Raw genomic sequence first — 16,610 nt, 5'->3', positions numbered from 1 at the left:
ACAACGCTGGGACAATTGTGCGCCGCCCTGTAGGACTCCCAGTCACGGCCGGTTGTGAACCCCAGGCTGTAGTGACGCCGCAACACTACGATGCAGTGCCTTAGGTCTCCCGAGTGGTGCAGAGGTCTAAGGTGGAATGTTTTCATGTTTGAATGTTCTGTTTGCAGACGCTCTTAGAAGCCTGCTGAACATAGAACTGTGATTCCAAATTATAAACTGGGTGGTTTGAGCCCTGAATGCTGATTGTCTGACAGCCGTGGTATATCAGACCGTATACCACAGGTATGACGAAACATTTATTTTTACTGCTCTAATTACGTTGGTAAACAGTTTATAATAGCAGGTTTGTGATGGCTAATATACCATGGTTAAGGGCTGTATCCAGGCACTCCGAGGTTGCGTCGTGCATAAGAACAGCCCTAAGCCGTGGTATATTGGCCGTATACCACACCTCCTCTGGCCTTATTGCTTAAGTGGATTATTATTTATTTACCTAGGCAAATCAGTTAAGAACAAATTCTTATTTTCAATGACGGCCTAGGAACAGTGGGTTAACTGCCTTGTTCAGGGGCAGAACGACAGATCTGTACCTTGTCAGCTCGGGGATTCGATCTTGCAACCTTTCGGTTACTAGTCTACTCTAACCACTAGGCTACGCTGCCACCCCATGTTACAGTATGAACAACGCTCTCTACTGTGACTGTCATAGGGACGAGTGCAGACTCAAAAACTATTTTTACTATCTTCACTGACATCTGGACCAGCAAAGGAAAACCTGTTCCTGCTCCTCTCTTATTTAGACAGTTTGTTACAGCTCTTGCTCTCAAAATGTAAAATCTCTTTCTCTCCCCCCTCGCTCCCTCCAACCTATCTCCTTCTCCGTCTCCCATGGCCCTCTCCATCTCTAATCTCTCTATCCCATCTCCTCTCTCCCAACTCCCCCCCCCCCCTCCATCTCTCTCCACCTCTCTCCCCACCCTGCCTCTATCTCAATTTCAATTGAAGGGCTTTATTGGCATGGAAAACATGTGTTTACATTGCAAAAGCAAGTTAAATGGATAATAAACAAAAGTGAAATAAACAATTTAAAAAATGAACAGTAAACATTACACTCACAAAAGTTCCAAACTAATTATGACATTTCAAATGTCATATTATGTGCAAATAGTTCAAGTGCAAAAGGGAAAATAAATCAACATAAATATGGGTTGTATTTACAATGGTGTTTGTTTGTTCTTCACTGGTTGCCCTTTTCTTGTGGCAACAGGTCACAAATATTGCTGCTGTGATGGCGCACTGTGGTATTTCACCCAATAGATATGGGAGTTTATCAAAATTGGGTTTGTTTTCGAATTCTTTGTGGGCCTGTGTAATCTGAGGGAAATATATGTCTCTAATATGGTCATACATTTGGTAGGAAGTGCAGCTCAGTTTCCACCTCATTTTGTGGGCAGTGTGCATATATCCTGTCTTCTCTTGAGAGCCAGGTCTGCCTACGGCGGCCTTTCTCAATAGCAGGGCTATACTCACTGAGTCTGTACATAGTCAAAGCTTTCCTTAAATTTGGGTCAGTCACAGTGGTAACGTATTCTGCCACTGTGTATTCTTTGTTTGGGGCCAAATAGCATTCTAGTTTGCTCAGTTTTTTTGTTTATTCTTTCCAATGTGTCAAGTAATTATCTTTTTGTTTTCTCCCTCCCTCACTCACTCACTCACTCACTCACTCACTCACTCCCTCACTCACTCACTCACTCACTCACTCACACTCCCTCCCTCCCTCACTCACACTCCCTCTCTCCCTCACTCACACTCCCTCCCTCCCTCACTCACACTCCCTCTCTCCCTCCCTCACTCTCCCTCTCTCCCTCCCTCCCACTCTCTATCAAGACCTCCACCTGGCAGCAGAGCTTGGGAAGACTCTGTTGGAGAGGAACAAGGAGCTGGAGGATTCTCTACAGCAGATATACATCACCAATGAGGAGCAGGTGCAGGAGATTGAGGTAGGAGGGACAAGTCTCAAAAGCTCCATGGATGCATCTCAATAGTCTAAACTCTACCCACATAGTAACCTCTACCCACATCCAGGGGTTGGAACCTAAATTATTTTCCAATCGTTTCTTTCTGAACCAAACCATTCTTTTTTTCAATCCGTTCCACAGCAAAATAAAGTTTTGAACCGGTTCGAACCCCGAAAAAAATGTCCTTTCTGTTCCTTTTTAACCTCGGAAATCATTATTTGTTTTATTTTTACATTTAGCTCGACATTAAATTACTTCACCAATGGCTAGAGCAGCTTGCTATGGAGCAGGCAAGCTATGTATATGCAATGACATTTTGCGGGTGAGGAGAGCGCTGGGCATGAAGTGCTGGGCATCTTGTGATGACATGCATTATCTGAATTAGGCCCACATAATTATACCTACAGAGGAGCGGCTTCTATGAAAGAACTTTGAATGTCTTTGAACTTCAGAGAGTTGGCTTAACAAGTGTTGGACCAGAGCTAGCTAACGTTGGACCAGACCCAGCCCTTGATCACGACTCTCAGTTCCATTACATTACACATAATGCCTGCTTAGAGTTTTCGTGAGTTAGACCAGAGCTAACTAACATTGGACCAAAGCTAGCTAACAAACTAGCTTGTGTGTGCAGAGTGGCACCACTTAAAATAAAAACATGTCTTACCTTTCTGTAGTTAATAAATCCAATGTGAAACGTGATAACTGTAGTATCCTTAATTAGCATTGAAAAAGTTTATCCATTCTTCTCTCCCTAATTTCTGCCTGTAACGTCAGTAGCTACTATAGATTATGTATTCTTCGGAGGGAGAGGGAGGGGCAAGTAGCCTACACACACTGGCAAAGATTTCAGGAAGACACTGGAATAAGTTTCAGAGTGACAGTGAGGACTTTGCATAGGCTCTATGTTACGTTTTTGTGGGACTGGAAAAAAATGCCCAGAACATAAAATACAATTATTAACTGGTTCCCATGCTTTTAAAATGAAGGTTATGTTCCGGAACAGTATAGATCACTTTTGTTCTCAATTCTGTTCCTCAAAAAAAAATGTTTTTCCGGTTTCCGGTTCTGTTCGCTGAACCGGGTCCAAACCCTGCCCACATCGCAACAATCTAAACTCTAACATAACCTCTACCCACATCTTAACTGGGGTGACAGGTAGCCTAGTGGTTAGAGCGTTGGGCCACTAACCGGAAGGTTGCTGCATTGAATCCCTGAGCTAACAAGGTAAAAATATGTTGTTCTACCCCTGAGCAAGGCAGTTAACCCACTGTGCCATGGGTGCTGATTAAGGCAGCCCCCCGCACCTTTCTGATTCAGAGGGTTTGGGTTAAATGCAGAAGACACATTTTAGTTGAATACATTCAGTTGGACAACTGACTAGGTATCCCCCCTTTCCCTAACTGTCTAAACTCTAACGTAACCTCTACCCATAAGTTAGGTGTAGATTGGATGACAATCTACCTGTTGACTGAGCAGAGTAGTAGGATGTTGGCTCTTCTCTGCTGTGGTGGGTGGCCATAGAGCTGTGGCCTACCTAATGCCTCAGTAACTCTTTGACCCTGCTAGCTGATCCTAATATAGTGAAATGGTTCACTGAGTTCATGACCAAGGGGTTTTAGAGTAACCAGTGGAGGGAATAGAAGTGTTGCCCTTAACCAGCAATACTATTGCCAGAAGGCATCCATCCCCCTAATGGTTAGTGGAACATGCACCCATCTGTTTTAATGTACTGTATACAGTGCTTTTGGAAAGTATTCAGACCCCTTGACTTTCTCCACATTTTGTAACGTTACAGCCTTATTCTAAAATGTATTTAAATCGTTTTTTCCCCGCATGAATCTACGCACAACACCCCATAATGACAAAGTGAGAACATTCCGCTCCAGTCATTACCACGACCCCGTCCTCTCCAATTAAGGTGTCACCAACCTCCTGTGATATATATGTATATGTGTGTACAGGATATATATATGTATACAGTATGTCTCTCTCTGTGCAGTACCTGGCTAAGCAGCTGGAGGTGCTGAGGGAAATGAATGAGCAACATGCTAAGGTGTACGAGCAGCTAGATGGGACAGCCAGAGAACTGGAGCTCACCAACCGTACCCTGGTACTGGACAGCAAGGCCTCGCAACATAAGATGGAGAGGTGAGCTGGACGAACGCACAGCGTCAAATGCACGTACACAAATACACTAACCCCATTTCTCTCTTCCCTGGTTCTCCCAGGTTGACGGGGACCATCGAGACCCTGCAGACCCAGGTGGAGTCTCTCTCTGGGCAGGTGGAACAGCTCCACTCCCTGGAGCAGCTCAGGGTCCGGAGGGAGAAGAGGGAACGGCGCAAAACCATCGCCTCCTTCCCCTGCCTTAGGGAACTCTGCACCGCACCCAAGTGAGGGCTCATAGCAGTCACACTCACGTCTTTGGTTACTGGATCTCAAGGTCCCTAGACTATGTGTTGCGCTTGTCTGTAGGTACAAGTAAACAAGTTTTTGTGATCGGAGACAAAATCCCCATGTCGTTGCCTGCTTGTTGCGGGCGTACGGCCGTCACCGACGCTTGTTTAATGTAAGCGGGTCAGAGACACAATCTGAGAGCTACCGATCCCGTCTTTGAGCCGTACCAGACGTCCCGAGATTTTCAGACGTTCGATTCTATCGGAACAAAATCTGCAATGCTCTTGTAGTGTGAGTACGGCGATCATCAATAGCCAATGAGAGCTGGCCAGAGAAGAAGCCAGCGAGATGATGACGTTGTATCACATCACCCAGAATGTGTAGACTCTCCAGCAGGAACCATGACTACAATTATTAGGTGTTTTGTACTTGCCTTTAAAACAAAGTGTCAAATCGTTACAGCTCTGAAGTTCACAGGCAAATGTTATTCAACTCAAAAAAAATGTTGGCTCAATATTTCAACTCTGTGTGAATGTCTGACTGAAAACGTTTGAGGCTGCTTTGTTCTAGCTACGTTAACAATCTAATCACCATCATTGTTTTTCACGAGACAGTGTGTTGGTAATCGAAAATCCTCACGACCAAGTAAAGAATCTTGTAGTGTGTGAACCCCTGTCTGTGCCACATCGTTTAGTTGGCAAGACAAAAACATCTACAGGAAGGATGGTAGTTTAATATGAGAGGCTCAGCGATGTTAGGATTTTAGCTGATATTGTGTGGAACTGTGTGTCTCTCTATCTCTGTCTGTCCGTCAGGTATGAGGATGGGTTTGTGGTGGGCCGCTCAGACAGCTTCACCTCAGAGACTAAGCGCCAGCCAGCAGAGGAGGAGAACGAGCGTCTGAGAGAGGCTGTGTCGGCGCTGCGCTCGGCCGTGAGGGCGGAGCGGGGTCGCAGGGAGGGGGCGGAGAGAGAGTGTCACGTCCTCCTGGGGGAGTTCTCTCGTCTGGAGTCACGTGTGCTGGTCAGAATCACTCCTATTTCAACTCCATTTAATATTCATTCCAAAAGGAGTGCCTCCGTTTTTTTATGGTTGCATGTTCTACTAAGTCGGTTCAATCCAATGAGTGATACTGATACTTGTTCCTAACTTAAATATAGCAGGGCTCCTAACTCTCCCTCTTTTCTGGGAGAATAAAAATATTGAGTGATTGGTTTATTGACTGTCTGACTGACTGACTGATTGACTCGTTGACTCATTGATTGATTGACAGGGTGCAGAGAGCTGCCAGGCACGGGTTCGTGAACTAGAGGCAGAGCTCCAGGAACTCCAGCAGCTCCGACGGGCGAGGACCCTCCTCCTGAGCAGCGAAGATGACGGCGTGGGCTTCACCCAGACCCTCCTCAACAACACCCCCGAGACAGACACCCTGGAGGGGGAGGGAGGAGAAGTGGGTGGAGGGTCCAGGGAGGAGGGCGAGGGGGGAGGAGGCTTAGGTGGAGAGTTGTTACCTGCCTCCAGCCCCGTCAGGAAGAGCTGCAGCGACACGGCACTGAATGCCATCGTGGCAAGGGACGCGTCCGGGAGGAGAAGAGGGAGCTACGCGATCCACGCCAACAGCGTCCGTAAGAGAGGGATGTCCATCCTGAGGGAGGTGGACGAGCAGTACCACGCTCTGCTGGAGAAGTATGAGGAGCTGTTGGGGAAGTGCCGGCGCCACGAGGAGTCCATGTGCCACGCGGGGGTGCAGACCTCGCGGCCCGTCTCCAGGGACCCCTCCATGAAGGACTGTGCCATGGGCCCCACCCCTGCACCCCCGCCCTCCCCCACCCAGTCCCCCTCCACCCCCGAGGTGATGGAAAGCATCAGTAAGCAGGTGGAGGCGGTGGATAAACGACTGGGCCAGAGCGCGCCAGAGTACAAGGCTCTGTTCAAGGAGATCTTTTCTCGTATTCAGAAGACCAAGATGGACATCAAAGCTACCAAAGCTACCAAAGCCAGCAAGTCTGGCAAGTCCAGCAAATAAATGATGATACTGGATTGGTTTGGTAGCGCAGTGCTTTTTCCATGCTCAAAGCGCTTGAGATTAGAGGAGGAATTTGCCTCGTACTCTACCGATGTGTAGCACTCAAGGGTAGGCTTCTGTATGGGGTCTGGTCTCCTGTCTGCTTCACAGGAGGCTGCTGAGGGGACAACGGCTCATAATAATGGCTGGAACGGAGGAATGGAATGGCATCAAACACCTAAAAACCAATGTGTTAGATGTATTTGATACCATTCCACTGATTCCGCTCCAGCAATTAGAACAAGCCAGTTTTCACAAACTAAGGAACCTCCTGTGGACTGCTTCTGTTACTATAGTTACCAATCAAACAATATGCTACTTAAACCAATCTACTACTAATGCTATTAGCACCTGCCTAGCTTTGCCAGTGAGATCTAACACAGCTGCCTTTTGCTACCGTTACACAGGTCACACAGGTATGATAACTGTCACCCTCAACTTGATGGACTCCACTATTGTCTGGGCTTGATATGCCCAGCTGGTAATACAGTCGTGTCCCCTGACGACCAGTTCGTACATTCTCCATTCTCCTACTTCACTCGATTTAATTTAAGGTGGAAGAAAACCTACTTTCTTTTTGAAACACCATTTTCCATCACCATGCTCGAGTGGCTAATGCAACTTCCTGATGTGGCGCCCCGCGTTCAGCCAGGGGTAAACATTTTAGGCATTAGCCACTCTAGCATGGTCCATAACTCCAACCACCTTTCCTTATTATCATGAATGTTATAGCGCATGTTGCATTACTTTGACTTATCTATGTGAAATACTCACATTGTAATGCCATACCATATGGCAGGAGAAAATGTACACAACAATGAACCTGCAGTATACAGGAAATATAATCGATTTTACCTTGTATTATTACATGTTTTACTTTTCTATTATTTCTCTGTTCTTTCTCCCTGCATTGTTGGGAAGAGCCCGTAAGTAAGCATTTCACTGTTAGTCCACACCTGTCGTTTACGACGCATAACATTTGATTTGATTTAGAGATAACTAACTCAAGGTCTTAAACTCAACTGAAGCTTCAAACCTTTATAGCAGCCACAGGATTTGGTGTGAGATCAATGCTGGTGTGGTGTTGTGAAAGTTAAACTGTGGAGTGTGGAATGAGAAAAGAAAAGTTGTTACAGAGAAATCAACTGAATCATTTAAACCAGAAACGTGTTATTGTTTTCTCCACAGTGTTATAATTAAGCATTAAGGCACGAGGTGGTGTGGTATATGGCCAATATACCACAGCTAAGGGCTGATCTTATGCACGACGCAAATTGGACACAGCCCTTAGCCGTGGTATATTGGCCATATATCACAAACCCCTGAGGTGCCTCATTGCTATTATAAACTGGTTACCAACGTAATTAGAGCAGTTAAAAATAATTGTTTTGTCATACCTGTGGTATACGGTCTGATATACCACGGCTGTCAGCCAATCAGCATTCAGGGCTCGAACCACTCAGTTTATTATGAGTCGTATGTGTCAGGTACAAGCAGAGGCAAATTTTTTCTCCCAAGGTCACTCAAGTGTTGCTGAGTGAAGAAAAAGGGCATGACGTCTTGTGGAGGACGGGCATGACGTCTTGTGGAGGACGGGCATGACGTCTTGTGGAGGACGGGCATGACGTCTTGTGGAGGCGGGCATGACGTCTTGTGGAGGACGGGCATGACGTCTTGTGGAGGACGGGCATGACGTCTTGTGGAGGACGGGCATGACGTCTTGTGGAGGACGGGCATGACGTCTTGTGGAGGACGGGCATGACGTCTTGTGGAGGACGGGCATGACGTCTTGTGGAGGACGGGCATGACGTCTTGTGGAGGCGGGCATGACGTCTTCTGTCATAGCAATGTTCCTTCCTGGTCCTGGAGGGCCGCAGTGTGTGGTGCAGGCTTTTGTTCCAGCCCAGCATTCAGGTATACTGCTGGGCTGGAACAAAAGCCTGCACAGCCTGAAGCTCTTCAGTGCAAGGAGATAATGACACTGTGTCATAGCAATGGTAATATATGTTCTATATTCTAATAAGAGACAACAAAATGAAGCGGTTTACACGTCCACCCTTCCTAACGGGGAGTCACTCAAAAGTGGACATCCCATTCTTATGGAACATTCTCACAATGTCCTTTTGAAGGCTCCTTGGCTTTCTCTGCACTGTAATGTTTTACTGATTGCACTTAAAAAAAAAAAAAAAGTTATTGCGTATTTATACATGGATATTTACTTATTATTGCTTGTGTATTTATTCCATTATTGTGTGTCTCTGTGAGCATTGATTCATGATAACGACACTTATCTGCCATGGTGCCTATATGTGATTGTATTCATTATTGATAGGCTACATCTTTAGAATGGAAATCAAGTCATATTTGTTTTTTATTTATCTACTCAACCTGTTGGGCTCCCGAGTGGCGCAGCGGTTTAAGGCACCTCATGTCAGGGCTAGTTATGTCACTACAGACACCCTGGTTTGATTCCAGGCTGTATTGCAACCGGCCATGATTGGGAGTGCACAATTTGTCCAGGTTTGGCCGGTGTAGGCTGTCAGTGTAAATAAGAATTTGATCTTAATTGACTTGCCTAGTTAAATTAAAATTAATTCAGATGAATGAGCATATTATTAGTTTTATGAGCATATTAGTTAGCCTTCAGCATCACAGGTTTTGTCATTGTAGCAAGCCACATTAGCTCTCTCTCATTGAACTAAGAGTAATTTGTGTTGTGGCACTCTGTATCATTGACTTACATGTCTGCTCTGTGCAATTAAAGCATTGGAATGAAAATATGTCTCTTTGTGGATTTTGTTATATTACTCTGAAAATGTATATTGATGGTTAATTATTTGATTAATTGGCTGGTGGAATGATTAATGGAGGCGTGCACACAGTGGTGGAAAAAGTTGCAAATTGTCATACTTGAGGTAAAGTAAAGAGACTTTAATGGAAAATGACTTGAATAAAAGTTAAAGTAACCCAGTAAAATACTACTTCAGTAAAAGTCTAAAAGTATTTGGTTTTAAAAATACTTAAGTATCAAAAATACATGTAATTGCTAAAATGTACTTAAGTATCAAAAGTAGAAGTAAATTCCTTATATTAAGCAAACCAGATGGCACGATTTTTTTTTTTTTTTCATTTACAGATAGCGGGGCACACTCCAACACTCCGATAATTTACAAACAAAGCATTTGTGTTTAGTGAGTCCGCCAGATCAGATGTAGTAGGTATGACTACGGATTTTCTCTTTAATTGACAATGTTCCTGTCCTGCTAAGCAGTCAAAATGTACTTTTGGGTGTCAGGGAAAATGTATGGAGTAGAAAGTACATTATTTTCACTATAATGTAGTGAAGTAAAAGTTGTCAAACATATAAATAGTAAAGTAATGTACAGATACCCCCCAAAAACTATTTAAGTAGTACTTTAAAGTATTTTTACACAAGTACTTTACACCACCGCACGCACACACAAGGGGGTCAAGTTAGTCCGATTTTCATTCACCCGCCCCGACGATCCCCGCACCCTTCCACCAAGATGCGCTATTGACCAGGTCAACGGCGTCTACCTTTACGTATCACTATACTATTTCACCCGTCTAGTTATATTTACAGTGTTTAGCTGCACACTCACTCTAGCACCGCGAGCCACTGAGCAGAAAACAAATATTCAAACCGAGTTTTTTAAAACGAGGCCCGACATGCGAGATTTCCGTGAATGTTTGCCACGCAGACTCGGTAAAACAGACCGGGTTTGATGTTTATGAATTCAATGAGAGAAGTGAAAAATTATCCTTCGTTGTTTAATTTTCTCGAAATCTTCTCTAGCTAATGTCTTAAGTAACCGAACTTGTTATTACTCCAACCTCGTGAAAGTGACAAACTGACACGTTTTCATTATCGAAGGAGTGCCATTGATAACATCGCGATGAGACCATTAGACTCGATTGCGTGTTTCTGCGCATGAGCACAGCTAGCCAGGTCGCCAGACATCGCCTAAAAGCGTAAATTATATCTTCATTTTACATCATCATTGATCCAACGTTAAAAGTAGTAGCCTTTAGATGTCTTAAACGTTGTAGTTTTCTACATCGACCGCGTGGCCTAATGGATAAGGCGTCTGACTTCGAATCAGAAGATTGAGGGTTCGAGTCCCTTCGTGGTCGTCTTTTGCTAAATCGTATGGTTACTGCCGCATTTGTAGCTAGGTACTTTCATTGGAATGCGAAAGGGTCAAGATTTGACAATGGCCTGATTCAGCATAACTTATTAGGCAAACAAGTTAAATGTTCTCATACTGTACACGACCGCATATCATTTCTACCTCTTTGTGCACAGTTGTGGTAGGTAACGACTTCCGAACCGAGTGCACCCTTGCCTCTCATTCCATTCGTACAGTGTGGGCGTTTCCAGCTGCGTATATTAAGGTAACTGCGCTATAAATTCCTGTATAGCAGAGTGGCGCAGCGGAAGCGTGCTGGGCCCATAACCCAGAGGTCGATGGATCGAAACCATCCTCTGCTATTTTTTTCTTCCTGTTCACGCGGAATCCGATGTTTTTTGCTCATTCATTGAATAGCATTTACTTGTAATTATAGAAAAATAATCAACTCAGCAATCAACTCAAATGAGATCAGCATGTCTACAAAAACTCAACATAGATGTTTTATCCTTTCAAACAAAAAATGCTAAATGTATTGATTACGTGAGAAAATAGACACAAAGCAGGACTCATTCACTACCTAGATGCCCTGAGGTCTATGTCCTTTGCAGTAGCCTCATTTGGGTTTCTCACTAGCCTCTGCTATGATGTCAATATCTTCTGAATGTAGGCCCTGAGGTTTCTCTGCTGGCTCCTGCTCTGACATCACCAGCAAGGCTCACTGCTTTGTTGATATGGTTTTTATTCTGCCGTGGAAGAAAGAGTAAAAAAATACTGAATTCATTATCTTACTTCAAATAAAATCGAATCAAATTTTATTTTATTGGTCACATACACATGGTTAGCAGATGTTATTGCGAGTGTAGCGAAACACTTGTGCTTCTAGTTCCGACAGTGCAGTAATATCTAACAAGTAATCTAACAATTCCACAACAACTACATAATACTCACAAATCTAAGTAAAGGGATGGAATAAGTATATATACATATAAATATATGGATGAACGATGACCGAGCGGCATAGGCAAGATGCAATAGATGGTATAAAATACAGTATATACATATGAGATGAGTAATGCAAGATATGTAAACCTTATTAAAGTGGCATTATTAAAGTGACTAATGACCCATGTATTAAAGTGGCCAATGATTTCAAGTCTGTATGTAGGCAGCAGCCACTCAATGTTAGTGATGGCAGTTAAACAGTCTGATGGCCTTGAGATAAAAGCTGTTTTTCAGTCTCAAGGTCCCAGCATTGATGCACCTGTACTGAACACGCCTTCTGGATGGTAGCGGGGTGAACAGGCAGTGGGTCGAGTGGTTGTTGTCCTCGATGATCTTTTGGTCTTCCTGTGACATCGGGTGATGTAGGTGTCCTGGAGGGCAGGTAGTCTGCCCCCGGTGATGTTGTGCAGACTGCACCACCCTCTGGAGATGCATTAACACAGCGCAAATTTAGTTAGGACAAATGTTCGGTGGAATACATGTGACAAATCTTCATGGTCGTGATAAAATATCAGGTTCTACCGAGATTTGAACTCGGATTGCTGGATTCAGAGTCCAGAGTGCTAACCATTACACCATAGAACCACATTTTGCAGTCCATACTGCAACATCTTATGAACTATTGGAATCTCGTGTGTCATTATATGTACAGCAGATACATTGTATACAACCAGGAAGCTGACAGCTGGCTGTTTGGGAGGCAGTCGATATTGAAGGGGGCCAGTGCCTTATCCATTAGACCACTGGGGCGCATTAGAAAATATATATGTCGGAATGACCATAGGGGCTGCAAATTCATATTTGTACTGTCGTGTAAAAGCATTCTTTTCAATCTACAATTTCCATAGAGATTTTCCCAAACGGCGCGCGACGGCCACGCAGGGCCAGCACCCTGATGGTAAATTTGACCAAGGACATGGCATGGGTTAGCGAGAGTTGGCAAACCAGCTATCTACCTTTTCATGTTGGCACGTGGTCGCATTTTAGCTACCTTACCTGACTAGCTAACTTTCATCTGACTGGAGCAATGTCTGTCTCTGGTGTACTTCCTGAGCTATCTCTGGTGGAGACCGACAATGTAGTTATGTCTGTGTATACTCGTGTTGCGGTTATCTTCCACTTTTTAAATTGTATTTATTTTAAAAAATAAAAAATAAATCACCATCCGTCAGTCAGTGGTGACAGCTAGCTAACTAGCTATTTGCGAAAGGATATATTGTCATACTGCAGCAAGCACTTTTAAAGGCCAAAATAATCAATATTCTCTTATAGATCATGGTGATAAACTAGCCTCTGAATGAATAATATAAATTACTTTTTAAACAGGTCAACATTCACAAAGCGGCTGCGCCAGACGGATTACCAGGACGTGTACTCAAAGCATGCGTGGACCAACTGTCAAGTGTCTTCACTGACATTTTCAACCTCTCCCTGGCCGAGTCTGTAATACCAACATGTTTCAAACAGACCACCATAGTCTCTGTGCCCAAGAAAGGGAATGTAACCTGCCTAAATGATTACCGCCCCGTAGCACTCACATTTGTAGCCATGAAGTGCGTTGAAAGGCTGGTCATGGCTCACATCAACACCATCATATCGGAAACCCTAGACCCACTCCAATTCGCATACCGCCCCAACAGATCCACAGATGACGCCATCTCAATCGCACTCCACACTGCCCTTTCCCACCTGGACAAAAATAAGTACTATGTGAAAATACTGTTCATTGACTACAGCTCAGCGTTCAACATCATAGTGCACACAAAGCTCATCACTAAGCTAAGGACCCTGGGACTAAACACCTCCCTCTGCAAATGGATCTTGGACTTCCTGATGGGCCACCACAAGGTGGTAAGGATAGGCAACAACACATCTGCCACGCTGATCCTCAACACTGGAGCCCTGTTCACCCACGACTGTGTGGCAGAGCACGACTCCAACACCATCATTAAGTTTGCTGACGACACAACAGTGTTAGGCCTGATCACCGACAACGATGAGACAGCCTATAGGGTGGAGGTCAGAAGCCAGGACAACAACCTCTCTCATTGTGAGCACGACAGATGAGACAGCCTATAGGGTGGAGGTCAGAAGCCAGGACAACAACCTCTCTCATTGTGAGCAAGACAAAGGACTATAAGAAAAGGAGGGCCAAACGGGCCCCCATTAACATCGACGGGACTAAAGTGGAGCGGGTCGAGAATTTCAAGTTCCTTGGTGTCCAGATCACCAACAAACTAAGGTCCAAATACACCAAGACAGTTGTAAAGAGGGCACGACAACACCTTTTCCACCTCAGGAGACTGAAAAGATTTGGCATGGGTCCCCAGATCCTCAAAAGGTTCTACAACTGCACCATCGACAGCATCCTGACCGGTTGCATTACCGCCTGGTATGGCAAACGCTCGGCATCTGACCGGAAGGCACTACAGAGGGTAGTGCGTACAGCCCAGTACATCACTGGGGCCAAGCTTCCTGACATCCAGGACCCACTAGGCGGTGTCAGAAGAAGGTCCAAAAAATTGTCAAAGACTCCAGTATTTTTTAAACTTTCGTTTATTCCTGAACTGCATTTTTGGTTAAGGGCTTGTAAGTAAGCTTTTCACAGTAAGGTTGTTTTCGGTGCATGTGACAAATAACATTTGATTCGGTTATAAAAACCGTTGCTAACGTTACCTGGCTTGAGTAAAGATAGATGTGGCGAAATGACTCTGCCACGAGCAGCGCGAGAGATCTTGAGATGAGCAAGATGCAACAACGCAATACATTGACAATATGGTCAAACTATCTACATGATCCACATTGATACGTTTTGTAATTGTTAAAAATTATGAATTTGTTTTTGTCTTTTGTTTGATAAGGTTAAAGGGCAGTGGTGAAACTTCACACTTCTGCTAGGGGGGGGGGGGGGGATTTGCAGTTCAATAGGACAGAATGGTGTTAATTGTTCATCTGTTAAAGGGGCTGTTCAATAGGACAGAATGGTGTTCATTGTTCATCTGTTAAAGGGGCAGTTCGAAATGTAATGCGGGGGAGGTTGGTCCAACTCCTAGGAGTTATTAATAAAAATGCACCCCCCTCCCAATGTCAGTTTTTCTTCACATGACCATCCCCTTGTACTGTCCCAAAAAATTGCACACACTCCCCCCGCGTGGGATTAACTCCAAATATTACGACCACAAATAACAACTGTAGCAACCCTGTGTTTATAAACGTGGATATCAACTTTGCCACTTCAGCATGCTTTTGTGGCCCAGTCGATACCATGCAGGGCTACTGGCCAGGAAGGTTGAGGGTTCACTGACCACCACGGACAAACTCACTCTCCCTGCCTGTTTCATTACACTACGATCAGAGCCGTCTACAGACAATGATCAGCTAGGGGGAAGTCAGATGTTCAGCATTTTGATGCCATATTAATAATTATATAAAATAATGCAACAAATTTTCCACCAACAGGTTTCTGTGCCAATGCACCACACAACCAATAAAAAAAATCATACCGACTTCGGGCACTTCAATATCATGGTTTTCAACAACTCAATAAATAGACTGTCAATCTCAACAAACAGAAAATACATTCCTTCCTACCTTGTGGGCTTACCCAGGATAAAAGGTTGGTTTGACAATCTCCGAATGTCATTAAACTTTTTGGTGATTTGTTTGGATTGATTGATTTTATTTGTCAGTTAAAAAAATACATACTGTATATAAGATTTGTCAAAGTGACCAGGATTGCACAATAAAGTCGGGGACTTATTTCCGTTGTGTTCCCTATTTTTTTTTACTAAGGCACTGCATCTCAATACAAGAGGCGTCACTACAGTCCCTGGTTTGAATCCAGGCTGTATCACATCTGGCCGTGATTGGGAGTACCATAGGGTGGCGCACATTTGGCCCAGTGTCGTCCAGGTTTGGCCTGGGTAGGCCATCATTGTAAATAAGAATTTGTTCTTAACTGACTTGCCTGGATACAGACGGAAAAAAATGCTTGACCTCCAGATGAGTATGGGAGGGGAGTTTAAGTACAATTCTTACAAGCTTGTTTTGGCTGGTCTGTAGCTTATTCTTTAGATGTTTGGGGCTGCTGGTGAACCATGACGTACAGGCAAAATCAAAGTTACACTGGACTAACGCACTTGAGCCTTTAAGGTGTCTATAGCTAGGTTTCCACCCAATTGGTGACAGTTTTTATGTCAATATTCCGTTGGAGCCTGGTGGGAGGAGCTATAGGAGGACGGGCTCGTTGTAATGGCTGGAATGGCATAAATGGAAACAGAGGGAAACATGTGGTTTCCATATGTTTGATGTGTTTGATACCGTTCCATTTATTCCATTCCAGCCATTACAACGAGCCCGTCCTCCTATAGCTCCTCACACCAGCCTCACCTGAAATTTTCTAAAATCTGCATAAAAATCATATGCATATTTTCCCATCAGAGTTGTGTTTCCATCAAATTCACTTATTACGGATAAAGTGTGTTCTAGCCAACAGCTCACAGATACAGTGTGGGTATAGCCTACGACACGATGAGATTATTATGGATAAGAGCAAAATTATTTTTATTTGTCAACGGCAGCCAAGCATCGATCATCACGTCACCAGAATAAGACCCTCGATATTTATTGAAAGGAGCTCTTTCACCACCTGGTGAAGTACATAATAACTTATTTCATCTGTAGCCTATTAAACTGCATCCCATGATGTCTTTGACATGTTTTATCCAATTTAACTCGCATTAAAAGGTTGGATGGAAACCTGGTTAATGTCAAGCCATTTTGAGGATGATGGAATTATATTTTGGACTAATGTGCGCACGCCTACAGGAGACTTCTGAAGTAGCCTAATCAGATGAAAACATTGTGACCAGATGCGTTTATGCCACATATAAAACGTAATACATTTTAAAAGTTAAATGATAATATGCTATATTGAAGAATTTGGTTCTAAGTGCGTAAGGAATAGCCGTTTGG

At 44.1% G+C, this 16,610-nt stretch overlaps 1 protein-coding gene and 3 non-coding genes across 4 annotated transcripts in view; 3 read left to right on the top strand and 1 right to left on the bottom strand.

Annotated features, from left to right (window-relative positions):
- LOC120045416 (cerebellar degeneration-related protein 2-like) overlaps positions 1-6,643 on the top strand; it is a 35,648-nt gene extending 29,005 nt beyond the window's left edge. The window contains exons 2-6 of the mRNA XM_038990297.1: positions 1,888-2,000; positions 4,018-4,166; positions 4,247-4,411; positions 5,231-5,438; positions 5,689-6,643. Of these exons, the coding sequence (XP_038846225.1) occupies positions 1,888-2,000; positions 4,018-4,166; positions 4,247-4,411; positions 5,231-5,438; positions 5,689-6,441 (1,388 nt within the window). The 3' untranslated portion in view covers positions 6,442-6,643. The remainder of the gene's footprint in view (positions 1-1,887; positions 2,001-4,017; positions 4,167-4,246; positions 4,412-5,230; positions 5,439-5,688) is intronic.
- Positions 6,644-10,562: 3,919 nt separating this feature from the next.
- Positions 10,563-10,635, top strand: trnar-ucg. Its single transcript has one exon. It is a non-coding gene; the product is annotated as a tRNA-Arg (tRNA).
- A 286-nt stretch (positions 10,636-10,921) lies between these two features.
- Positions 10,922-10,993, top strand: trnam-cau. Its single transcript has one exon. It is a non-coding gene; the product is annotated as a tRNA-Met (tRNA).
- A 1,156-nt stretch (positions 10,994-12,149) lies between these two features.
- On the bottom strand, positions 12,150-12,221 carry trnaq-cug. The gene has a single exon. It is a non-coding gene; the product is annotated as a tRNA-Gln (tRNA).
- Positions 12,222-16,610: the final 4,389 nt, after the last annotated feature.

The sequence above is a fragment of the Salvelinus namaycush genome, chromosome 4, assembly GCF_016432855.1.
Source record: "Salvelinus namaycush isolate Seneca chromosome 4, SaNama_1.0, whole genome shotgun sequence".
NCBI classification, from domain to species: Eukaryota; Metazoa; Chordata; class Actinopteri; order Salmoniformes; family Salmonidae; genus Salvelinus; species Salvelinus namaycush.
This window is presented reverse-complemented; position numbering and strand designations above follow the sequence as displayed.